We start from the raw sequence: 27,628 nt of genomic DNA, 5'->3' as shown, positions 1-27,628 counted from the left end.
AGAAGAAGTTGGAAAGAAAAGTGTGATATCTTAAGTCTTCTGCTGCTGACTAATGCAAGAGAGATAAGGATGTGAAGTGCCAAGGGTCAAACAAAATTGTTAAGACGTGTATTTGACTAGGTCGTAACTGGAAATACTAATGTAAGAGGGTTTTCGATTGTTTACGCTAGTTTATATATCATATAATGTTCTCCATTTGCTCAAAGCAAATATCTCAATCTCGCCAGGTGAGTATGCAATTCTGTCTTGCTGGTTACATTCATTAGTACGAGTGTGATAATTTAGGTAATTTCCTTTACATTGATGAAACATATTGTGTATAGCCTTTGTACTTAGCAGTCAGTTTCGTGCGTTAGAATAAAAGACACCAGGAGAAATAATTCTTCAGAACAAGAAAGGGAGTATGTGTAGTACAAGGGGTCCAGAAGCTCGTAAAAAAACACAAAATTTACAGGAGAAATGAATGATGCAAGTACGTAGACGTAACATAACGTAACCAAATCTAACCTAAACTAAGCAACCTGAACTAACCTAATAGTAGAAATAAGAGAAATTCTATCATTTTTTGGAAAATTATGCGGGATACCTACGCTAATATAACATAAAATAACTACCCTAAACTAACAAAATGTGAACAGAAATTACCAACATTGTAACATTTTTTAGAGAAAAGAGTTGGACCCCTTCTGCTAAACATAGGCCAAGAAAAGTTCTTTCACTAGAAAATTTCCTAATTTTTCGAAAGATTTGCAATATGTAGCACTCTTTGATTTTTGGTTATAGTTAAGTAGCCGTACTTCCCATTTAGGGAAGGACGAGAAACGCCATACTTTCAGGAATTATTCATTGACTATCTAGGATGTTAAAAAGTAGGTAATAGACTGAGTTCTTGCCCTTGTACTTAGTGTGTTTAGGTAGTGCAACAGTAAGATGTATCCTCCTGCACGGGAGATGAGAAGTAGCTGTTCTTAACTATTACCTGATTTTTCAGACTGAAAAACAGGCATGCACTCCTATTTTAGGTAAACATACTTACATTCGTGATTAATTTCTTTCATAAGGAGTTTAAGCCTTAGGAAGTGTTTCTTATGGGAGAAGTTAGAATGCTAGGTGTAGATTCAGTTGTAGAGCTTACCCATTTTTGAGTGTAAATCATCTTGTGGACATGTCATAAATACGACAGTGCGAGAAACATGGGCATTTATTCCGAAGTTGGGCGTCCGCTTTCGCCACGTTTTTTCGCTGTTGTCTTCTTCCCACATTTTCTGCAATTTGTTATTAGGTTCATTAATCCGTGCCCTTCACAAACTTTAAAAAGATTTTGCTCGTTATCAACGTATTGCCTCACAAATGGTAAAACTGTTAGTTCATCGCCCTTGTATATTCCCCATGTTGATAACATAAATGCTCGTTACTTTCCCACAATGCAGCTGTTCGGTTACCTTGCGCCAAGTAGTCCCTCCGCTCGCCGTATAGTCCCATGTTTATAACCGCTTATATATAACAAATAAACAGATTTTTCGAGACCTTTATATATTATCAAGCATACAAACGATCAAATAATCCTTATCTTTCCTATAAATTAAAAAAAAAAAAAAATTGTTGGAAACGGACGCCCAACTCGAAACATGAACCAACCTGTGCTAGGTAGGCACTAGAGAACACCAATGCTACCTATCCGAGCAGCAACAAAGCAAGGGTTCTGAGTGGGTTTGCGTCCGTTAGGAGCAGGTGCGTGAGCGACTGTGGGTATGCACGTAAACGAGGATAGTGGAAATACACTTCATATGACGAAGAAGAAAATAATAAGTGACACTGTTTTGCGACACATCTAAGGTTACGCATGTTCACTTCGTACATTAGCTTCAAAACATTTTACTTCATCGTAGTTGCTTACAAAGAGCCTACTTGTTATCTGATATTTCTGCCTTATACGCGTGAGAAGTTCGATCCCAATATATTTTGAGTGCTTATACATTGGTCTTCTGACATAAAATAACACATTTCTTACTTAAATTTTATGAATCTATGTTTAGATAAACGGATATTATTTAGTTTCTTCCCAAATCACTTGGTTATGACTCTGTCTCACTTGGTAGTCATTAGGTTAGGCTAGGTTTCATTCTCAGTAATCGTTTTCAACGGCTCACTATAAGTCATAGTGCTTGCTCTGGGGCCATCGATGGATTTGAGGAAGATACTAAATGCCATCCAAATAAACTGAAATTGGACCAAAACCGGTTCACACTATGAAACTTTTACACTGAAAACTGAGACACATTATGAAAATCTACAGTATAGTCTTAGTTACGCACGTGCTTTTTGCTGAAATATCGTAACTAAATAATAGGCTAACACGCACCAAAAGTGACTTTGGATAAACTTTACAGCGCTGTTCCAGTAGGATCCTTTTGCAGAAGCGAGAAATTACGCTCCATTAACTTTAACGAAATAGATTCAAACAATTTCCTAAACTGGAACTAACCCGACCCAATCCTACCGTGCTCTACTCTAGTCTGGTGTACTTTTTAAAGCGGTCCTATCGATACGCAGCTGGAGCGTGTACTATGAAGCTTACCCGATTTTTTTTTTTAATATATAAAATATCGCGCGAGTGATATTAACTTAGTTTTGGAGAAAGACCGGAACATGTGAAGAAATGAAGGTCCGTAAATGTTTCTCCAAAATTACAAAATTTACGGGGAAATTGATTGAATTGTACGAAATGAAGCATCAAACAAACGAAAAAGTAACAAAAGTCATCATCATTGTACAGTGACTAATTGCGGACAAAAATATTACAGCACAGGACATGTGTTACTTGAAACCATAACGTGAACTCATAACAGTTTTGACACTGAAAATCGCAGTTTGTGTTATTTGCTTATTGATATTTTAAATGGGCCCTCTTATTTGTGAGAATTTTTTGCAAATTTCTCCAATAAATAAAACTGATTGTTTTTGCTGAACTTTACATTTGCAAATGTATGTAAAAGGAATTTTATATTTTCTTAATTTAGAAAACGTCTTGAATCTTCTTAACTACATAATGTGAACTAATGAAAGACGAAACATGCGATGTTTCTACACACTGGAATCTTCTATAGGTGCGAATTCCATAATACATAAAGAGTGAACAAGTGACTGACTGGACCAGGCCTCCAACCCAGGACCTCTGGTAAACCGTGCCGATGCGTTAACCACTACGCCACCCAGTCCACTTCCTAGAATAGCCGCGCACTCTCAAGGTCGGTGCTCTAATCTTTAGTCACATGGGTTGTACCACAGACTCCAGCTGGATTGGACAGTCCTGTGTCTGGTTGTTCCCTCCTTTCATTAGTATATATGAAATCACAACCGTCAAAATGTGCTCCGTATATGGACACAGGATTGTCCAACCTACATGGTGCGAGATGAGAGCACCGACCTCGAGAGTGAGAGACTGTTCTGGGAAACGGACTCGGTGAGTAATGGTTAACGCATCGGCGTGGTATGCCGGAGGTCCCGGGTTCGACTTACTGTCCAGTCAGTCACTTCCACTCTTTGTGTGTTTCGTATCTTGCATTTATTATATATTTTTTCTTCTAAATATACTTAGGATTCTTGTAGGTGTCTCAATTTTTTTTTTAAACTATTTAAATGTGCGTCCAGTATCATCTTAAGCTATTATTCCTAGTATATTGACTGATTTAGCGTGTAGGATAATAGGATTCTTATAGGTAATTCGATTTTTTTTAAAACTATTTAAATGTGCGTCGAATATCATCTTAAGCTATTATTTCTAGTATATTGACTCATTTAGCGTGTAGGATAATAGGATTCTTATAGGTAATTCTTTTTTTTTTTTTTTTTAACTATTTAAATGTGCGTCGAATATCATCTTAAGCTATTATTTCTAGTATATTGACTCATTTAGCGTGTAGGATAATAGGGTTTTTATAGGTAATTCGATTTTTTTTTTAAACTATTTAAATGTGCGTAGAATATCATCTTAAGCTATTATTTCTAGTATATTGACTCATTTAGCGTGTAGGATAATAGGATTCTTATAGGTAATTCTTTTTTTTTTTTTTTAACTATTTAAATGTGCGTCGAATATCATCTTAAGCTATTATTTCTAGTATATTGACTCATTTAGCGTGTAGGATAATAGGATTCTTATAGGTAATTCTTTTTTTTTTTTTTTTTTAACTATTTAAATGTGCGTCGAATATCATCTTAAGCTATTATTTCTAGTATATTGACTCATTTAGCGTGTAGGATAATAGGGTTTTTATAGGTAATTCGATTTTTTTTTTTTAAAACTATTTAAATGTGCGTCGAATATCATCTTAAGCTATTATTTCTAGTATATTGACTCATTTAGCGTGTAGGATAATAGGATTCTTATAGGTAATTCTTTTTTTTTTTTTTTAAAAAAAAAACTAAATGTGCGTCGAATATCATCTTAAGCTATTATTTCTAATATATAGACTCATTTAGCGTGTAGGATAATAGAATTCTTATAGGTGATTCGATTTTTTTTAAAACTATTTAAATGTGCGTCGAATATCATCTTAAGCTATTATTTCTAGTATATTGACTCATTTAGCGTGTAGGATAATAGGATTCTTATAGGTAATTCTTTTTTTTAACTATTTAAATGTGCGTCGAATATCATCTTAAGCTATTATTTCTAGTATATTGACACATTTAGCGTGTAGGATAATATGAATATGTCACTTACAGAATAGGTATAGTATAGTACTGTTTGTGTTTATTCGTTACTAGGAAATTGCTAGTTTATATATGTGTAATTATTGAAACTTAGAAATGTTTATATGCATTGCTGTACTTTGCCCGTGAGGATAATTTAGTGCTGATATTCTCAAACTACGACATTAAATATGTTTTTGTTGAGTCATGCAGATTTCCTTTCATTTTTGAAATAATAATAATAATATTATTTGTCTATGTAGTCGCTTATATTAAATATACATTCTGTTTTATAGCTTTCTGTTCTTCTGAAGAGGTTCCAAGGAACTCTCGTCATAGCAGAGCACAATGATGAAAAATTAACTCCTATTACTCTGAACACCTTGTCAGCGGCTAAGAAAATTGGAGGAGATGTTACTGTCCTAGTAGCTGGTACTAAAGTTGGTCCTGTAAGTGTACTTTCGTGCTTATATATATATTGATGCTCTGGGTAAATATTTTACTTCCTGTCTCCTAAATGATCTATATTCAATTCTTGAAAGTTAATAACAAAACGTGTTTTCTGATACACAAAATCTCCTTATACCAAGTATCATGTCTTTTTCGTCCGTTAATTCAAAGGAAGCTCCAGCTCTCTGCTCGTGTGTTAGACATACTGAGTTCGTGCAAATGAGTATGTTGAATTTTCTGATTCCTACGCCCTCTTCATTTATTAATTTTCTTATCCATCCGGCTGTTCAAAAGTAATATACATCTCCAGCCGATTTTAAAGGGTTACAGCTTGAACACGCGTAATCGTATTTAAATGAAACGCCAGTAGGGAGTATTAAAAGTTTTGCTTGGTTAGCGGGAAATGTCAAGGAGCGGCGCACACTAGTGACATCTCGTGCCTACTATCAGTCGACTCACCAACACTCGTCGCTGTTAAAAATAGAAGAGTTCAGCTATCAACTTCATGTGTGCCATGCGACTGGAAGAGGCTATATTCAATTTGTGAACTACAGTTACTTCGTATTTTGTAACCAATTTGCATTGTTTTTTAAAGCCAATACAACCTTTTTGAAATCAGATGATATGTGTGTATGTGTATGAACTTCACTTCCTCTTTTAAATGTTATACATTTTATTCAAATATGAGTAACCGTTTGCAAGCTAGAACAATCTAATATCTGTTGAAAACTTTAGAGATACCTTGTATAAAGACAGTAATAAAGCTTTCAATGTCGTTTCTCCCCGCAACCGACAAATTTCACATTTAAAGGAAACATTTTTATATATTGTTTCAAATTCTGTCCTAAGTGGAGTTTGGTGAACGGCGAGAAAACTAATTGTGCTCGCTACTTACAACCATATTTATACCATTTATGCGATTTCTGAGCTGATTGTATTGCAGTGCATCGATTAACACTAACGTCATCTGTTGATGTTGCTGGATGATGGTATTACACGTTAAACCTGTAGCCAATGCAAATTGAAACGTATCGCGTGTATAACATGTTTTTAAAAATGTGTATACAGTTTTTTTTTTAACAATCTGATAAGATCGTTAATTTAAAAAAATACTCATTTAAGTAAGTGTTGCATATCTAGGGTTTTTTTTTTTTTTCATCCAGTAAATTTTGACGAGCTATACTAAATACGAGGGTTCTTACAAAAGTTCTAAGCCTACTTATAAACGGAGCAGCAGAGAGTTTATGGATGGTGTTACTTTTCAACATAGTCCCCTGACAAGTCAACACATTTTGCCCATCGATGTTCAAGGGCGTTGATGCCGCTAGTAAAAAATGATTTATCCAAGGCGTGTAAAATTTCATCTACGTTATGTATGACGTCATCAAACCTTCGAACTTTAGAAAAAGATGAAAGTCAGAAGGTGCCAAATCAGGCAAAAAAAAAAAAAAGGGGGGTCGGAGGACTAATCCATAGCCGCAACCGTGAATTGCTGCCATTGCGATGACCGACTTGTGGTAGGGGTGTTGTCTTACGGAGAAGCACACCTGCTGCCATTTTCCCACGAGGTTTCTGCGGAATACTATCACGCAGCTGTCCTAGAATACCTGCAGAGTACTCCCCAGTCACTATTCGCCTCTTTGGAAGAAAATCCACCAGCACTATCCCTTCCGAATCCAAGAAAACTGTAGCCATCACTTTTCCAGCTAAGGATGCTGATTTTGTCTTCTTCAGAGGGTGGGAATTGAGGGGTGTTTCCACTGCTTGGAATTTCGTTGGAGTCTGGTTTTTAATGGTGGACCTAAGACTCATTTTCTGTTATGAATCAAGTGCGAATGGTATCTGGATTTGTCAGGAAGAGGTGAAGATTGTCCCTTGAAATGCTGCATCTGATGAGCTTTTGGTCAGGTGTCAAAAATTTTGACACCTATCTCGCGGAAGTCGTGCTCATTTCCAGGTACTGAGTGATAATTCGGTCAACGCTAACAGTAAACAAGTCCACTGTCTCAGCAATCTGCTTGATGATCATTTACCTCATGATAATTCATAAAGATTCCATGTACTGTGACAATGTTCTTCTGAATTAGTACTTCCACGGACCTTCCTGATCGAGTGTCATCTTCAATGAAGGGGCATTACCACCTAAGTTGGTAACCATATCGGCATGGATCTCCTGCTGCTTTAAACCTTCTTGTGGAGATATTCAATAACAGCTCTGGTCTTCAGTTTCTTCATTTGGTCAAACTTTGCTCACTCTTGTCTTTCTGAGACCTGTAACAACAGAATAAAAGTCGATATTAATACGCACTTGTTATGACACAGGAAGGTTTAGTAAATACGGCTTAAAAGTATTACATGTCTAGTTCTAATATTTCTTGGTTAGGCTTAGAATTTATGTAACAGCCCTCGTAATACTTGTCGAAGTAAACATTTCACCTCCTGTCAAATTTGCAGTGCATCTATTGTGCAAACTATTCCATTTGAAACACACACAGCACATCCACTTTCTTGCTCTCTACAAATGTGTTGCAGACTTATTGTAACACATGTTCTTATTTGCAGAAGAGCTAATTGTTATGCGAAATGTAAAGGTGGATATAGATGTACATTTTCTCTTGTTGGTAACAATATTAATTGTACAGCATATGAGAACTGCTGGAAAAGTTTCTGTACTCAATATGAGAAAAGGTATAAGAAATTCTGGAAATGGCTTTATTGTTTATAAGTATTCACCTTTAAGATCGATAGTGTTTCACATACGCTTGAACCAATTTTGAAAGCCTTCTTTCCACTCTGAGGCTGTTACCTCAGAAATCGCTGTTTGGAGTGTAACAGGTGCGCCAGTCACAACACAAGTGTCTCACTACATATCTTACTTTTCATGTGTGGAAACAACAACAACAAAGAAAAAAAAATCATTAGATGATATATGAGGTGAGTAGGGACGATGAATTATTAATTTGATATTTTTACTAGACAAAAAATCAACAGTTTAGTGTGCTGAGTTGGAACTGGTGTCGTAATGGTGAAGAATGTTGCAACAATTTGGGTTTGCTTTACACAAGTTCATTGATCATCTCTGGCAAACAAATTGTACACCACTCAAAAGTACAATTCAGTTCTTCTATTTTCTAAGCTATGATTGCCACATGTCCGATATAACCGAAGAAACAAGCAGTAATTTGCTTGGCAACACTCCTCGAACGAACAACTTTTGTTGATTTTATCTCACTTTGAAACACCCAGATAGTGAATTGCTATTTAGTTTTGGGTTCGTATGAATAGATCCACGTTCCATCCTCTGTAACGATCTAGAACACCAATTTTGATTTATCTCAGGTGAGTTTTTTAACATTTCTTTACACGACACGAGCCTGTTTTTAAATTTCGGTCAAATTTGTGGGATCCAGATGCTTGAAAGTTTCCGTACTTCAGGTGACCATGCAAAATCTTATGTATTGCTTTCATATCAGTGTTCAGGGTGCCTGAATCTTACAATATATATATCGCATGCCAACTCTCTGTCATTTCACACACAACATCAATATTATTGGCAACAACAGACGGGAATGGACTATGTTCATGAAATTCATCATTGAGAATTGTGTAATCCGATTGGAATTCAGAAAACCAATTGTGCATATTCCTATTGAATGGTGCTTCACCCTCAAAAGCCAAATGAAGTTGCTCGATGCATTGATTTGGTGTTAAACTACATTTAAAATCATAAGAAATCATTGTCCGAAAGTGTCCACGCAAACTGCTGTGTAAAATACTAAACAAATAGGCTTAAACATACCATCAAAGATAATTTAAACATAGAAATGTCTGTTCTTCCGAATTTTATAATAACAGAACATTAAAGCCACAGTTAGTAGTAGCAGAACCTTTTCCAGCAGCCCTCGTAAAACAATGCATTACTGAATTGATGCACTTATTCGCTTAATTAGAAATATATTGTAAAAAAATTGTAGTTGTATGTAAGTTACTACTATATTTTTTCTTTTCTTGACATTTTAGATTGCAGAGGAAGTGGCTAAAGCTCCTGGATTGTCAAAGGTTCTAGTAGCTGAAAGTGACGCTTTCAAGGGCTTTACTCCAGAGAGCTTAACACCCCTTATTCTAGCAAGTCAAAATCAGTTTAAATTTACTCACATTTTGGCTGGAGCTACAGCGTTTGGTAAAAGCTTGTTACCTCGAGTTGCAGCGAAGTTGGATGTTTCACCAGTTTCGGATGTAATTGATATTAAAGATGCAGATACGTTTGTTCGAACCATATATGCAGGTAATTGATAATATTTATGTGCAATTAATTACATAGTACATGCTCTTTTGCGAATTGTTGAGGTTTTAAATCAGGAAATGTAACATGAAATTAAGAATTTGCAAGTTGTTGGTATATCAATATTTCCTTCCTTTTATCTTCCTGATGATTTTTACTTATTTGACCTGGATCAATAAAATAGAATTGTGTACTTTATTTAAGAAGGATTAGACAAAGATCCAAAGCAAAATAATTTGATTTTGTTCAGGGGAAACTAAGGGTAACTTGTAAAATTTAAGAGCAAGTGAGAGAAATTTGTCATGTATCCGGAGTGGAATGAAGAATAAATGTCACGTGATATTCAGTATATAGTAAAAACAGTCACGCTGCGAAGTACAAGATACTTCGTTGAAAAAAATGACATTTTTTTTCGAGACCGTTCTTCTACTCTATGGCCCGAGCTCTCTACTCTATGATCATGTTGGCTTATTGGCTTACGACGTACGGTACATCATAACTGACAATGAAATCGCATCAATGTCCAAGAATAAATGGAATCTCTTTTCCTTATTGACTTAAGTTGTCACTTGATTTGAACAAAGTTATGAAAAGAAATTGGAGTTTTCAGGTTAGCTGCAAATCACCTGTTTGAGCCTATCATTGAAAAGCCTTTTTCGGATTATAAAGATTACTTTCTTAACATTGTACCAGGCTAGGGTTTGCCAGGCTATTTGTCAGCGTGATAGTTCTTGTATTGGGGTGTCTAAAAAGACTTAAGAATAAAAGGACACAAATGTGAAGGATCAAGCTTCTGCGATTTCTGGCCTATCAAAATACGTCAATATACGCAACTTAAAAGAGGTAAAGATGATTAGGAAATCGTTATCATAAGTAGAAAAAAATGTAATATAAAACATCGAGGTTCAAACATTCAAATTTAGTGATGGATGAGGGTACTCTTGACAAGAACTGGGGAAGAAATTATCAATAACTTCATGAAGAAATGCCAGTATCAGTAGAAACTACAAGTTAAAGCAGTGTGTCTATGGGTAAAATTTGACACTTGAAGTCGTCATTATTATTATTATTATTATTATTATTATTATTATTATTATTATTATTATTATTATTAAAGAATAGTGTAGTAAATCGTACGTCATTAGTTTCGAAGAAAATATTGAAAGGTTTCCGAATTGTAGAGAAAAGCTAATACTAGATTTTGTGGTAACTCTATTAAACAAAACGTTTCTGTGATGAATAACATACATTAATATATTTAGAATGTGTTAATACATCACACAATACATACATTGTGTGATGTATTAGTGAACTTAGTAAATATTGGGTTGTACATTAAAGCCAAGTTACGTATTTTGCACGGTAGTCGAGGTATTTTTTAAAATAAAATCACAGTGCCAAGTAAGTAAGTGTACATGGATCAGATTGCTATTGAGAAAATAAATACGAATTTGATAAAATATTTGTAAAGAAAAACACTTATTTTACCACGGTTCTTGATATTTATTTGTAGGTAATGCAGTGTTGACATTGAAATGTAAGGATCCAGTAAAAGTTGTAACAGTGCGAGGCACAAGTTTCGAAGCCTTAGCTACATCTGGAGGTAGCGCTGCTGTAGAGCAGGCACCAGCTGGGGATTATAAATCAAGTTTGTCAACATTTATTGGCCAAGAACTTAGTAAAAGTGACCGTCCAGAACTAACAAGTGCTAAGAAAGTGATAAGTGGAGGTAAGTTTTATGGTAAAGTTTAAGAATTATATAATAAGATATAATAAAATATAGTAAAACCTCTGAATAACGGATACCAGTGGAACTGATTATTTGTCCGTTAATGAGAGGTGACTTACAGAGAGGTTACATGAGTTTAGATTACTCACAGCTTATATGGTAATTGTATAAAGTATATAGCAAATATCTTGTAGTTATACAGATACTTATAGATTTAATGAAAACACATTAGATGTCTGGAGTGGCAACGGTCAGGTGGCGACCGCGGCGCTGGACTGTTCTTGGTAATGTATTAGGGCAAACTCCGTACTACGTAAGGATCAGTAAAACTCCAGTGTGCAGTGAACTGAGCAGAAGGTGATAGTATAAAATGGGCAAACACACTGATTTCTGTCTCTCAGTTATGTGATGCGAGCGAGACGAAGGTGGCATGTGTATTAGCTCTGTTGCGAGGAATAGAGTCCAAGGTGATGACAGCCTACAAAATCCGTGGTAAAATCACATTCTCAAGTGGTCGGAACAAAACCTTCAGTGACAGGTCCTGCCGAGTATTGAAGCAGATTGTCACTCAAAACCGTTGTGCGATTGCGGTGGAAGTGACGGATGAATTCGAGCAGCACAGCCATGTCAGTGACATTCCGCCACGAGTTACATGACATGTACATACGGGGTCCGATTGTACGGGCGGAACCGCTAAGGAACCATCACGTTTGAAAAGAGAACCCCCGCTTGGTCGAGTGGCTACCATTCTTGACTTCGGTTCGCGTGGTCCCGGGTTCGATTCCCGGTGGGGGTACAGTTGAACGACCGAAGTGGTTCGGATTCCTCTAGAATCAGTAGGTCCACGTCTCCTTTAGCCTAGTAGGTATAAATGTGGGACGTTACACTAAATCAAACCAAAACAAAAAACGTTTTCAAAGGACACCTGTGGTTTTGCGTACATGCAACAAGGGCCTCTAATGACTATAAACGTGTGATATGGCCAAATGAGTCGTCGTTCACCTTATTTTAAACTACGAACCATGTTTGTGTCTGGCGAACGCCCAAAGAAGCGTATGAGCCACAGTGTCTCCATCCAACCGTGAAACATGGCGGTGGTTCTGTAATGCTGTGAGCTGCAATATCCTGATTTTCTGTGCGTCCTGTACTGATACTAACCGGTTGCGTCACTGCTTTTCAGTATATCGCCATTTTAGGAGCCCATGTGCAACCTATAGCCCAGACGTTGTTTCTGGGCAATCACACCATATTTCAGGATGATAATGTGCCTACTCACACATTTAGAGCTGTTGCGACATGATTTGAGGAACATCAGGATTAAGTTAAATACCTCTGGGCCGACCAATTCCCGGAGCTGAACGTAATTGAACGTTTGTTGTTGTTTTTGGCTGACCTACATTCCACGTCACATCAGAGCTGTTTTGAGGGCGATAGGTGGACCAATACCATATTTAATCTGGCAAGTTGCACTTTTCTCAAATGTTTCCACTAAATTGATAGCAGGGCTCATAGCAAGTCACTTTCTTTTTCTTTTTTTTCCAAATTTGTCACTAAAAGTTACTTTTTTGGAGGTAAGATGACTTTTTCGTGTGATTTATGTTTTGCATTGGCAGTTTTCTAAGAAAAATATTATAAAAATAAATGAAAAAGGCAGAAACTTGTTACTCATTACTCTTCTGAAAGCTTAAGTACTTGCTGCCACATGTGAAACAGTCAGCTGTATTCTCACTTCAGCTTTTATTCTTTCTAAAGCAGAGTGGATGGTTGGTGGATGCTTAAGCTCTCAAGGTGGGGTTGAGAACTCTTCTGTGTCTATTCTTTCTTCTATCATAATAGTCTTTTAGTTATCTCTCGTAATAGTTAACGCTCCGCTCAACGTTGTGTGTGTGTGTGTTTGTGTGGTTCATCATATTTGTCTTGTGTTATGCTTCTTGTATGTTCTTCTTAAGAGTAGGTGATGAATTTGAATATTTCATGGCTTTGAGAACTCTCAATGCTAAGTTAAATATAATGTCTGGAATAAAGAAATTCGGAAATAGGCCAGAATTGGTTCCACTTACTCGGAAGCTTCTTACATCTGCTAAGTCTGCATACCGTAACTACAAAGCATACTTAGAAAACCTAAGAAAGGAGGAAGCTCAAAAAGAAGTAAAGAATAAAAGATGAAACAAAACATTAACAAAGAGAGAAGTGATGGAGAAATTTACAAAGGAAAAAAGGGACATTAAGAACATGGAATCAATCCTACAACAGAAAAAAGAAGAGGATATGAAATGAAAAGCAGAAAATGAACTTTTGTTTCAGGCTTTTGAACGTCTGAAAACAGCTGTGAAGAGAAAGGACGTGACTGAAGTATACTTTGCGCAAGGTATGTTGGAGGGGTTGAAGAAAGTAAGGAAAGATTTGCAAGATGAACAGAAACAGACCGATGACTTGCAGAAAATGGTGGATAAGAAAAAGTCCTCCTTAATAACTCACTTCTTTATGAAGAAAGACTAAGTTTATGTGAAAATATGAAAATCTGTTAGCGTACGTTCTTGTTACTGCTTTTTATGTCATTTTGTATGCAACTGCATTTTTAGTTAACATTTGTAATTTATTTTAAAAGTTCATAATAAAAGTATAAACGTAATCCATATTATTTGCTTTGATCTTATTGTGTTAAAGGAGAATGGCATATATTACCTGTTTAGAGTTTACTTTTCATTGTATGCGGAATGTTGGTAGAAGCCATACCCATGTTTACCAATCATGTGGTACCAAGACAAAATTTTTAATGATAATCTAGATGCTATGTATTAATTACATTACTTTAATTTTGTATCATTGGACATAATGAAAATATAGAATTTTGGCCTTACCCCATCCAGATTAAAGTTGAAATACAAAACCGTGCAAAGTATATAATTAATAATGAACCTCTTGAGCTCCTCCGTGGCTAAGCGGTTAGCGTACGCGCCTTTGGCTTGGGAGACCCGGGTTCGTTTCCCGGCGGGAGCTCATGTGGTTCGGATTCGACGTTAATCAGTAGGTCCACGTCTCATGTAGCCTCGCTGCTGAAAGGGACGCTAAACTAAAATCAACTCAATAATGAACCTCTAAACACAAGTAATCCAATTTTTTTTAGTAGTTGACAAACTTAAGTAAAATAATTTTTAATCTTAACATGTTAAAAACACTACGTATTTCAGCCATGATCTAGCCATTTGGTTGAAAAAAATGTAAAATTCAACTTATGCCCAAGTTTGGCATCAAGGTTTAAAGTTACTTCCTGATGAGATTTTGGTCACTTTTTCGTGTATTTGTGGTCACTTTTCAACTATTTACAAGAGCCCAGACCACTATGAGCCCTATGATAGGTATCTATATATGTAAATAAAAGCTAATATTTTGAAATAATGTACTCAAGTGTAAAAATTAATGAGGGGATGAGGGGAAAATCGTTCTCTATAAATAAACTATCGCTAAGTATGTCTATATGGGCGTGTACTTCAATATATATTACGTGTGTGGTAATCTTCTTTACAAGTACGTGTCGTTTTTCTGAAAAAACCTTAATTCGCATACTGACTATAATAAAAGTAAAGAAACTGAGCAATATGTTGTTCACGAAGGAAATAATAATTTCAAGTTCAGCTTGCAGCTGTTCTGTGTAGTGTTTCACTGGGTCACTGATTTGACAAAGACATTTTGTAGGGGAAAGACAAGCTTACGTAGTGCACAGATTTTTTGTGCTAAATATGTATGAACGAAGAATGATTCCTCTCCATTATGAAGAGATTACTATCATATTTTGAAGAAAAGTAGTCTATCCATATCCTTACCTAAGTGTGTCCGTAAAAGGGAAGAGTTCTGAATTGTAATAATACATACATTTTTTCCAGAGAAAAAGTACGAAGCTGTGTCTATTATTAAGAGCTGCTCGTTTAGGTTTTACTGTGTATTGAAATTAATTTCGGTGTCTTAAATTGGAGTTTATGGTGGACATTGAAGGATGTATTTTTATCCTTCGAGCGTTTCTTAAGAGCTCAGCGTGCTAGTTTCATTTCAGTTACTTCAGATGTTATGTATAAACTGCGTTGCAGCTAAATGAAATTCAAATAAAATATCAATCAGTGGCGTATGACTCGGAGTTTAACTTCCCTTGAGCAAGACATTGTTAAAAAATAAACATTTACGATATAAGGTGTGTTTTATATACGAGTCATGCTTATTCTAAAAGGAAATGAAATTTAGTGTTTGACGAAATTCTGCGTATGCCACTGGTACTAATATTTTAAAATATATGGCATTTGTATTTGTCTTTCTAGTCATTAGTTATTTGCGTATTTGAGCATATACTAAATATTTAAAGTATTTGCTTTGATGTGATCGAAGAGCGGTGTGGTTAAAGCACCGGAACGGTAACCTGAAGACCGTAGTAGATTCTCTTTGTACACTTCTATTTAAGATACCAAACATTCTTGAAAAGTTTTTCAGTTACCTTGATTGTACATAAAAAGGTACTTTCGTACTTAGGAAGTACAACCAGAAATTTGCAAGTTATTTTGTAGTAGAAGCTCTTCGATTCAGAATTTTCATCAAAGTTAAATTTAGTTGACTGTGTGTTGTGTTAATTAACTTCTCAAGTTTTTATTATAGTTCGTTATTTACATGCGCGAATCAGTGCAACGAAATTTATGTAGAAGCTTTTTTTTGTTTGTTTGTTTGTTTATTTTATTGTATTTGGAACCTGATGTAGTGAACTTTTTCTAGTCAGTGAAATTTTCCTTAGATGTTATGTTACTGCTAAACGAATGCTATTGTTTAGATCAGTTTAGTATTATAATATGGAATTATTGTAATAAAGAAGTAAAGATAAATGCCTGCTGGAAATGCAGAAAATATTTTTATTAGGAAGTAGAAAACATATCACCAAAATTGTATTTCCATCACTCATCTCCATGTTTCCTGAAGACATATATTTGTGAATATAATCATCTGCTATATATTTCAAAAACTAATTGATCGTTTTCTTTTGGTAATAACAAATTTCGAATTCTAGGTGTTCATATTTCTCTTTACATTTTTGTTGTTTATTGAAGTTTAGAGGTCATTTTCTTCACCGAGGCTATGTGAGACACGGACCTACAGTTTAAGGTAGAATCCGAATCATTGTAATATGTTCAATGCATCCTTACATTTTTGATTCATTGAAAATCGTTAGAAGTGTGTATTTTCTGCCAAATTTATAAACTTGAAAGAAAATTAACGTTGAAACCTAGAGAATAAACTTACATGTTCGACGATTCCGACTAAGCTTGCTTATTAAACACATTTTATTATTTTTTGATGCGTCTCAATAAATAATAAGTATCTACTAGGCAAAAACAACTTGTGTGTATAAAACATATTGGTTAAAGCAGTTAATTGTTTCATTGATATATGGATATTAGCAATGCAAACTAGACCAAATGTGTATGAACGGCAGAGTAGACTAGAAATGTTTTGATCTATTATTGTCTTTCAAAAAAGATAAAAATAAATAAATAAAAATAATAATTTGGCACACTAACATCCAGTTGTGTTTATTTAATCAATAGGAAAGCTGGTCTACTGTGGCAGGTAAAAAATTACACCATTACCAGTAATTTCGTATTCACAACTCAGTCTCGTAAAAATTGTATTTGATCTAGTTTCCCTTGTTACTATCCATATATTCCTATATTTAAAATTATAAAATTAAACTTGTAACGAATTATTATAAAGAAGAACATGTACGTAGTATATTTATGTCAATAGACTGCTTAAAAAGACGCGTTTTAGTTTACAAACAAATTTTAGTTTATGTATGTTAAATATGAATATGTTCTATTTTAACTTCATAGGTGCTTTTTCGTAGCTAATACGTGCATTTTCTGTGTATTTGGTTCCGAGTTCGATCCCGATGTGAGTGCTTGTCTTGGATACGTACAAACCCAAATAGTGGTTCGAATTCTACTTTAAGAAGTAAGGTCTATCTCGTATGACCTCAGTGCTGAAATAGGACGACGAACTTTAATCATGATATGGTTAATTGTTTATCGTGGTTGCTTTTTCTTATTAAACTACTTTGCTGTGAGATTTTATATTGAATTCTATGTGTATCCTTTATTAATAGGTCGTGGAATGAAGTCCGGTGAAAACTTCAAGCTTCTCTATGACCTTGCTGACAAATTGAATGCTGCTGTGGGAGCATCAAGGGCAGCAGTCGACGCAGGTTTTGTTCCAAATGATCTTCAGGTTGGACAAACAGGAAAGATTGTTGCACCGGTAAGTTACCTTCCAGTACTGCACTATAGGTAGCTAAAAAGAGAAAACTCTCTATCTTTGTTTTTTTTTCTACTATACCACTACTCATGTTTGTATTCGAGGTAAGTACCCCCAGTGGGAACCGAATCCGAGGCTATACGCATTAACTATTTCACCACAAAGAGGAAACCATTTATCTTCTCTTCAGCTTACGAGTTTGGGGTGACTTCTGAAAAAAGTAAGAGTTAAATTGTCATGACAAAACATGAAGTGCAGACTTGTACATGGATTTCTCAGATTCAGCATTGTAATTATTTAAATATCACATATCATTCTATTCAAGAATTTAAAATAATAAACAGGTTAAAATCTCATTAAGTAATGCAGTATTGAATCGTTTTTATTTTATTAAGAAACCACTTTCATAGCTCAATGCCAGCGACAAAAATAATGGTACATTTTGTTGGACGTGTTGGACCAAGTTGATCAATGCTCAACCTGCACATATTTAACAATTTAGGATAGTTTAAGCCTTTATTCTGGACTCAAATAAAAATATATATATATATATATATATATATATATATATATATATATATTTCTGTCATTTTCAGTAAACATTCACAAGATAGTTTAGTTAAATTCCATTATAAAGTTGTCACACTTCATAATGTATCTGTATTTCGTGTCTTTTATTATTTTCCTTTGTTATGGTCAGCATTAAGTATTTGAAAATACATTGATGGATTATGATTATAGAGTAGAGATAAGGTTTTTTTTTTTTTTTTTTTTTTTTTTTTTTTTTTTTTAAGGGTTAATTGGCTTTCCTATGCTGTGGCTATCCTTACAGATTAGCTAGTTATGAAGATACAGAGACTATAACCCTTAAACATTCGGCTTCACGTAATATTTCCGTAATAATTGTATTTCATATACAAAATTATTGGTCTGTTGTTAAGCTTAGTCCATATTCCTTTAATGTATAGGGTTACTGCAGATTAATCGAGACTTTTCTAATATTGCGTAAAACAGAAATCGTTAAATAGTTATACACATCAAATATATGTCAACATACTTTGGCTAGTGACTAGCAGTTTTACTTCATAGTCGAGAGGTTCCGTGTTCGAATCCGGTAACTTTAAGTTCCCCAGTTACATCAGGCAAACCGCCAGCTAGCCACCACTTTCTTTTTCACTCTTGTTATTGTTCGTAATCGTTGATTATTCTAGGGTAAATTAACCCCGTAGGCTGTATTTGGAAGTTCGATAAATAAGTAAATAAGGGCAAGTACAAAATTGAATGATAACATATTTTGTTATCTGAATATTAGCTTTTATGTCGCATAAGTAAAATGAGATGGTTAGTAATAATATTAGATTAGTTTATTTTGTGATTGAAGTAACGACAAAGAAAAGGAAAGAAAGCACACACAGAGAGAGAGAAAGAAAACAAATTCTTACCATTTTAAGGTGCCGATTGTATATTTCAGACTCTTGCTGAGTCTTTTTCAAAAGTTGTCAAGTAAAGGATGAAATTAGTAACCAGGATAATTTAAACCACGCAACAATAGACTCCGTAGACTGACTTGGTATTGGCAGAATTACATACAATTTTATTCAGTGTCCTCCGCGATTACGTGACCTAAATAACATAAGGTATGACTCTTCCATCATCTTCTTTAAAAAAAAAAAAAAATCAATTTTATCGTCGTCAGTTGACGGGAGAAGACATCTGCTCATGCTGTTGGCAGGAGGACCATAGTGAACCATTATGTATATAAATTATAACAACTTCACTAAAGATTTGTAGGGCCTTTACGATTGTTTCCTTTTATTTTTCGTGATTACCGGTTCCATTCTTCACTTGTCAACTTTTAAAAGGAGCTCATGTGGTCCGAATCCCACGTTAAGTTGTAGGTCCACGTCTCGTATAGTTTCGCTGCTGAAAGGGACGCTATACTTAAAATCAAATCAAATCTTCAAAATATTCTGTGTAAAAGCGTGTAAAGCATTTGTTTATAGCTATAATAAAAGTTCGTTTGTATAGTACATTAAAAGTGTGCATTTTATTGGTGGTAACCTTACAAAATTATAAAATATATTGCGATTGTTGAAATAGAAGGCGAGGACACACACCTAGAGAGATTTCTAGCGTACTGACGGATGATCTGATAATTGAGCTACTGTCGACATAAGTTTCTGTTGTTTGTGGAACATTAATTCTAAAGCCCTAGCTAACGATACATTTGCTAGCAATTTGTTAACGAGTCTTAGTCAGATCAACTGTCAGATTTTGTTCCTTACTTATTGATATGAAAGTGCACATACAATTATTTAAATGATTGTATATTGTGATCATATTGGAAGAAGAAAGTGGTGAATGCAGTATTTTATAAATAAATGTGTAGAAACAGTGAGAGATTGTTAGGACTCCGAGATAATAATACTATTTAATATGTGAAGACGGCAAAAGTAAGGAATCACGTTACTTATTGTTAATGTGATTATTTTTGCTTTTTCTGCAATATCAATGTATCTCTGCAGGCAACATGTGCAGTAAAGTAACTTTTCACTAGGAATCATCATGTGTGTTCTGCCATTATTGGCAGGTCATTTGCCGCAACTGAAAAGGTTCCATGCTCCACGGTCTTCTGCTAACCTCTTCGTCTTCACGTACGATTTTTCTGTTTTCTTAGCATCCATTAATTGTAGTCTCCTTCTCCCTCTCACTCTTTCCTGTCACCATATCCTTTAGCACGTCCCTCATGATACAGTTCCTTCTCAAACAGTGTTCCATCCAGCTTCTCTTCCTCTCCTTAATAATGCCTAAAATTGTTCTTTTAATCCCCACCATTTCTAATACCCTCTCATTCATTTTCCGCTCGACTCACCTAATTTTCTCCATTCTTCTTCACACCCACATTCGAAACCTTCAAGTTGTTTTTCATCATGTTTGGGTAATGTCCATGTTTCTGACTTTTACAGTACAATACTCCATTATTGGCATGTCCACATGAAGCATTTTATTAGTCTTTTTCTCAACTCTTTATTCAGGGTGCCACAAAAACAGACTTTTCTTCCTCCTAAAGGCTTCTTTCGCCATTTCTATCCCTGCTGTTATTTCACATTCACACTTCATATCACTAATAATACTACCCAGGTATCGAAAATTAGACACCTGTTGAATTTTCTCCCCTCCTACTTCTGTATTTGACAACGCTCACGTCGTTCTGATTACAATGGCTTTTGTCATTCTCACATTCATTTTCATCCTATATTCTTCACACGTTCCCCTTCTCACATTTATTTTCATCCTATATTCTTCACACGTTCCCCTGTTTAGGAAGTCTGATATCCTCGGACGGAAGAAGTGAAAAAGACGTAAGTTTAAGAATAGCGCAGGCTAAACAAGCATTGAATAGAAAAAGAGGACTGCTAACATCAAGGAATGTGTCGTTGGACGTTCGAAAACTGTTTAAGACCCTGGTATTTAGCACGGCGCTTTACGGATCAGAGACGTGGAGATTGAGAGTAGCTGAAATATCCAAGCTGGAAGCATTTGGATTGTGGTGTTGGCGCAGAATGCTGCGCATATCAGGACCGAAAGGAAAAGGAATGAAGAAGTACTAAAGGAAGCTAATGAAGGACGACAGATCATGATGATAATAGGAAAAAAAGAAACAGCATGCTCGGCTACCTTATTCGGCACTCCGATTGCGTCATCGTGTTGATAGAGGGAAAGGAAAAAAAAAACAGGAAAGAGGAAGACCAAGAATAGAATATCTAGATGCAGTTACGAAGGAGAGGAAATCAAACCTTACCAAAGTATAAAACAGCTCTCCCAAGGGAGAGAAAAGTTTTAAAATTTCCATGTTGCCCGCTAACCTATAGTTGAGGCGAGAAAGATGATGATTTTTCACACCCCTTTCTCAGGGTTTCTAACATCTTATTGATTTTCTTTTGAGATTCCGCAATAAGCACCACATCATCTGCAAACCGTATACACCTAATTATTCTACCTCCTACTGAAATGCGTCTTCATTATGTACGGTCTTGTTCACTATCTCTTCTAGATAGATATTAAATAATGTAGGGGAGAGACAGCATCCTTTTCGAATTCCCCTTCTAATTGCACTCTCTGTCATTTGCTCCCCTTTTCTAATACTTACTTCATATATATTTATTCTTAACCTGTAAACGCCGGCCAGGGATTTTAATAAAATCGTAGACTTTCACGTTAGGAGCCCTAGTGACCCCCCTGATCATCACAGAGTCATGATTCATACGTCGTTGGAAAACCTATGGATCACAGATTCCAACAACGTAACACTTTAAAATTGCCACTCTATTCGCAGAAAAAGAAGAAAGTGAAAAATTCCGGAAAGAATATGAAAAAAATGGGAAACCCTGGCAATCCTTTCAATCACCGTACACTGACAAAATGAAGCTCATGTATAGACAATATACTTGTGACAATAATATGCAAAAATGGTAGTCATTACTGCAATACAAAGCGAGATAAAACTTCAGAACCAAATTCCTAATAAAAACTCCATGTATATCATTTTTGAAGGGCGGTTGCAGACCTTCACGTTGTCAGCCCTGGTGACCCTCCCCCTAATAATCACAGAGTCGTCATTCATACATCGTTGGAAACCTTACGGATCACAGATTCGAAAGAAGTAACACTTGTGCAATTCCCGCTATATTAGTAGAAGAAGAAGAAACATAAAGTCTGGAAAAAATTAAAAAAAATGACTTAAAAAAATTGGTCAGCTATGTCCTTCTCCTATTCTACACACATAACGAACAAGACTTTTGTAGGGTATTAGCATGTAGTGGATTATTTCATTATTTCACATGCCAATTTTTATGACTATACCCCAAGGGGAGGGGGATGCCCCCAAAAACTTATAAAAAAAACTAATTTTAAGCTCCCCTCCCTCCGTATTGGTACCCTCCACATACATAAAATGCACATCCGTGGAAAGCTTCATCCTTCGCAAACACATTGATACCAAAATTGACTTCGTGCCTTAATTAGTGGCTGAGCTATGATGGTTTAAAGACATGACGCAGGGTTGGGTCAGTAGGCGTTTAAAGGATATACCTATAAGTTTCTTATGAGTCTTTGATCTTTCCATTTCAATCCACCCTTTTTCAAAACTTCCAATAACAATTCCCAATTCACGCTATCAAAAGCCTTTTCTAGATCAATAAATACCACATACACCTCTTTCCTTTTTTCTATAAACCTTTGCCTGCCTATAAACCAAATTGCATCTCTTGTGCCCTTATCTTTCCTGAACTGTTTCTCCTCAACTTCTTCATTTATTCTTCTATACAAACTTTTGTTCAGAATTCAGGGAAAATTTCTGCTTCGTGAGATATGAGAATAATAGTTCTATAATCCTCACATCTCTTTGGGTTCGACACTATAGCCATTAGTATCATAATCGTCTTCAGGAATCCTTCGACCATTTTCTTGTTTCATATATTTCATTGCAGAGTCGGAACAATTCGTTCTTGCCCCTATCTTCCATATTTTTAATGAATTCGATTGGTATCTTATCTATCCCAGTGTGCAGGGGAGGACGTCGAGGTTTCTCCTGGCGTGATTCGTGCCACTTAGACGTTATGTTGATTCCCTGCGCTGTTAGGCGTAGTTTCAAAATAAACTTACATGCTCGTGTTGGAGGTTTTTTGCTGCGGACTGTACATTTTCTAATATTTCTGTACTCTTTGTAATGTTTCGTAACTTTAAAATGAAGGGTTACTTGCGTTATCTTAAAATAACAATAGTGAATAAAATTCAAAGATGAGAGATATTACTTATATTACCATGTTAATATTCAACGGGAACATTTACTCTTGAAAGAGAGTTTCCAGAATGACCTAAACAAATAAATATTGGTTATAGAATCCTCGGTAGAAAACAAAAGATTGTTAGATCCGGCTAGTTATTATTGATATTAAGTTACATTGAGTTCTAATTAAGGCAATGACACAAAAGGAAACATGAATTGAACAAAATACAGAATTATGAATTGAATTAATTTAAAACCTGTCTTGGAGGAAGACCTTCATGCACTGTATATTGTTTCTTTACATAATTGAATCAAAGATTTACTTAAAGGATAGTTAATGGTTTGAATAAGCTGAAGACTATTCTAATTTCACTTCCTCGAAAGTGAATTTACTTGTTTTGTAGAAACTTATCCTGTTGCTTTTATTTTCAATAACAAAAAATTTTAATACACATAGATGTATTTTTTGAGAATTTTATTTCTCTAATTTTTTTATGATTTCGCATTTTCTTTTGTAAAATTCTTCCCTTGCTCTGTCTGTTTCCCTTTGCAACTCGTTGTTTAACATCCTGTACATTTTTCTGCCCTCTTCATTATCAACTGTTTCCACTTCTTCCTTTCCTTTATTTTCTGCAACATCTGTTCTGTGACCCATGACTTACCCGTTATGTGTTCATCGTATCCTGCTACTACTAATGCAGCCTGCTGTATGCAAATTTTAATATGCTTCGACCGTCTATTACTACTCACACCTATCCTTTTCCTCATTTCAGTATTTTTCGTCGAATTTTCCAATGGAAAGATTTCTTCGTTTTTTAACTTTTCAGCATTCAACATCTTGTGCCTACATTTTTCAGTTGAATATCCACTTTGGCCAGAACAGGGTTATGATCAGAGAAAATGTCAGCACTGGGAAGGGTCTTCAAGTTCTAGATACTATTCTGATACCTGCTCTGAATCATAACATAGTTTGTCTGATGTCTTCCACCGTCTATTGTGGATTTCCATCTATGTCTTCTATTCTTCTGCTGGTTGAACCACGTGTTCCCAATTATTAGTGAATTCTGTCTACAAAAATTGACCAGTCCCTCTCCCTTTTCATTTCTTTCACATATTTCCCTACGACAGTACCTTCCTCTTTTTCTCCCACAACTACATTGAAATCTCCCATTACAATTACACATGCCTGTCTTCTTCCTCTATATTTTTTTCTATTTTCTCATAATTTTCTCTACTTTCAGTTGTATGAGAAGTTGTCGGTGTATATGCCTGTATCACCACTAAATCCTTAAACCGTTATGACCGCCCTTTTCATTACCCGGGTAAAAACATTCAATATTCTTCGCTATTCAACACCCCATTACCGTCTCATCTAACTTCACAAACTCCTACTAAATCTAGATTTTTGTTTATTTATTCTTTAAGATTTTCTATTTTCTTTCTATTTTCCTTTCCTGTAACATGGCGCGTATATTCCATGTCCCTATCCTAAACTTTTTGCTCTTTTTTTTTTCTATCTATCTTCTCCACCTTGTTACTTTCTCGTTCAATAATCCTTCCCAAGCCATCCTCCGAATGGGGGGATATTTTACCTCCGGAACTATATTTTGATCTGTGAAAGACCAATGTACTTATGTTCTCTCTCTGCTGTCAGCAAACTATTTATGGTGGTTTTTCGATGCCTTCCATCCCGCAGTATTCCAGCCGTTAAAGTCACTCTGACCATGTCTGGAACTAGTGTCCAAATTTCTGTACCAGTCACTGTAATTTCCGGTATCTTGCCTACTGGAGAACTGCTGCCTTCTCCCAGAACACTCCTCGTCTGGCTACTCAATTTAAATCAATTCTGTAGGGGTGGCCTTTCTGGTAGTGAACTACCACCGACATAGCTCTAAATTTCACTGTAGCACGCAATCCTCCCCACCCGACACAGAAGTGTCTTGGTAAAGGTGGTGTTTATCGGGAAGGATTATAATATAGGCATGAATAAAAGTATGCTGTAAGCTCTTTCGTTTTCGTTTCATCAGACAGCAAGAGGAAGATGTGGGAAGAAGAAAATATTCGTATTAAAGGAAAGTGAAGGTACCGAGGAACGTCAAACTTGGCGCTAAATTGACTTCTGGAGCATTGGTTCCCAACCTTTTTGTAGTAACCACATTTTTCTGAACGCCCACGACATCGTCACGTGATTATTTTTATTAACGTAAATTATAATAGTAAGACTGTAAGTCTGTGTAAAGTGTGACCCCATATGTAGTACCTAAGTATTGTCGCTATCTCTAGAGGTTGGTTGATGCACTCTGTTTCAATACTGATATCAATTGTTTAATAGTTATTAAATGGTACTTTTAAATTACAAAATTTCGCGATACACACACTATGAGACTGCATGACATATCATGATGTTGTGACACTCCGGTTGGAAACCAGTGTTCTAGAGTATCATGATTCTGTTGTCAGTTCGGGGGATTCACAGGGCAGGTTGGTTGATTGGTTAGAATGTGGGAGAAAACAAGGAATCGTTAGTTGAAATGAATAAAAGAGGAGAAAGAAAATTAAAAATACATGAGAATATTAATTAGTGATATTTAGATATATGTATATACTCTTTGGAACTTTATTTTTAAATACATTACTTTGGAAATATAACTAGCGTATGCTTTATTTTTCTGTAGGAACTGTATATTGCTGTTGGTATTTCGGGAGCTATTCAACATCTGGCAGGAATGAAGGATTCAAAGACAATAGTAGCGATTAATAAAGATCCAGAAGCACCCATCTTCCAGGTGGCAGACTTTGGACTTGTCGAAGACTTATTCAAAGCTGTTCCTGAACTCACAAAGAAATTATAGAATAATAATATTTGTATCCGCGTATTGTAAAACCAGTGTTGAAGGTAACGGAAAGTTGCAGTAGGTAAGAAGAGATACGAAACCACACCTACATGCTTGTCCTTATAAGTACATTTCGTGCATATTTAACTCAGAATTTTATTTGGTATTGCTAATGAAAAATCAAGATATTTTGCCTTTTTTTTTTTTTTTTTTTAATTATTGACAATAGCATGTACATTATATCCATCCTTATCTTCTTGAGCAATATTGTACAACGTTATAGTTCTCAAATATATGAAAAAAAAAATGTTTTTTCTCATACTTGTATTAAAATTCACGGATATGTTGTAATATTTGATTGAAAAGTGTACGTTGGAATTAACAGCAAATACAAAACTTTAATTAACATCTATTCATGTGAAGAAAATAGTTCATTTAAAAAAGAATATGATCAACAGAGAATGGGTAATATAACATTCGTATAAGTAAAAACCAGAATATATTAAATCTGTTTAATACAGGTTACGTAATTATAAAGAAAATTAGTCCAATGGAGTGCAGAGGTAGACATCTAAAACTGGTGAAGGTGCTTGGTAGTAACGATGTATGAATTATGAGATATGGTTTAATAGGGATTTTGTAATACATTCAATCAATATTATTCGCTTTCGCTTGCTAATGTTGGTTCTACACGTAGCATGTTGAATTATTTTGAACGTTGCACGAAAGAACGTTCTTATAATTGTTCTAAATAATATTCGTGTCTAAATAATAAAAATATGAGACTCATTTTTTATATCAAATTGTTTGTTATATTTTTTGTACATCATCTTGAGAATGAAATGAACTGATTTGTAACAATGCAATGAAGTATAATAGAATACATTATTTACTTTTGCAGACTTTAGTTTTATTTAGTTTTCTTGCTAATGTGAGTAAGCACTATGTGTAAAGACTAAAAAATATTATAGCATTATATCAAGGTACAAACACGACTGAAGTAAAAGATAATCTACGTTTACAAACCACAGGTGTACCCTCATGTAAGGACAATCTTAACTTTTATAGTTTATAAACATTCCCATTTTAACCTCGATGCATACTCGAAAACGAAAAAAGAAAAAAAAAACCGGAAAAATACTTTCATTTTAATTCGAGGGTATCGGATCACCTCAGAATATAAGTGCTACTTTGTCTACTCAACCAATCAGTCACTACTGTTCTCTTGATCAACGGAAACTTTTGTTTTGGTTTCGAGACCGGAAATAGTCACCAGAAGCAAGATCTCGATTGCACGGTGGGTTATTTTGTTCGTGGAATTCTCATTCCCTGGTTGTAGCTTATACGTTTTACACAACCGATACTTTGCCGCTGCTTTTTTTCTTGATACGATTTCGCAGTGACCTAATGCTGGTGGTATAGGACTTACGCACAACTTGTTTGGCATGAATTTCGTAAGTTGTGTGTCCCAAAATATTGTTATGCTCTTCCTAGCTAAGCACTGCACACGAAATTTCGTGGGGGTCAGGAATTCCGCGTCTTACTTGGTGTAAGGGGAACAG

The 27,628-nt window shown here is 35.3% G+C and overlaps 1 protein-coding gene across 1 annotated transcript; it reads left to right on the top strand.

The window, feature by feature from the left end:
* wal (electron transfer flavoprotein subunit alpha wal) lies at window positions 1-26,966 on the top strand. The gene is made up of 6 exons (XM_081747515.1): window positions 1-227; window positions 4,992-5,144; window positions 9,166-9,430; window positions 10,941-11,156; window positions 17,296-17,447; window positions 25,908-26,966. Exons 1-6 carry the CDS (start codon window positions 186-188, stop codon window positions 26,082-26,084), a joined length of 1,005 nt encoding a protein of 334 aa, XP_081603641.1. The 5' UTR covers window positions 1-185; the 3' UTR covers window positions 26,085-26,966.
* The last annotated feature ends 662 nt before the right edge of the window (window positions 26,967-27,628 follow it).

The sequence above is a fragment of the Thermobia domestica genome, chromosome 2, assembly GCF_964235325.1.
Source record: "Thermobia domestica chromosome 2, izTheDome1.hap1.1, whole genome shotgun sequence".
Lineage (NCBI taxonomy): Eukaryota > Metazoa > Arthropoda > Insecta > Zygentoma > Lepismatidae > Thermobia > Thermobia domestica.
This window is presented reverse-complemented; position numbering and strand designations above follow the sequence as displayed.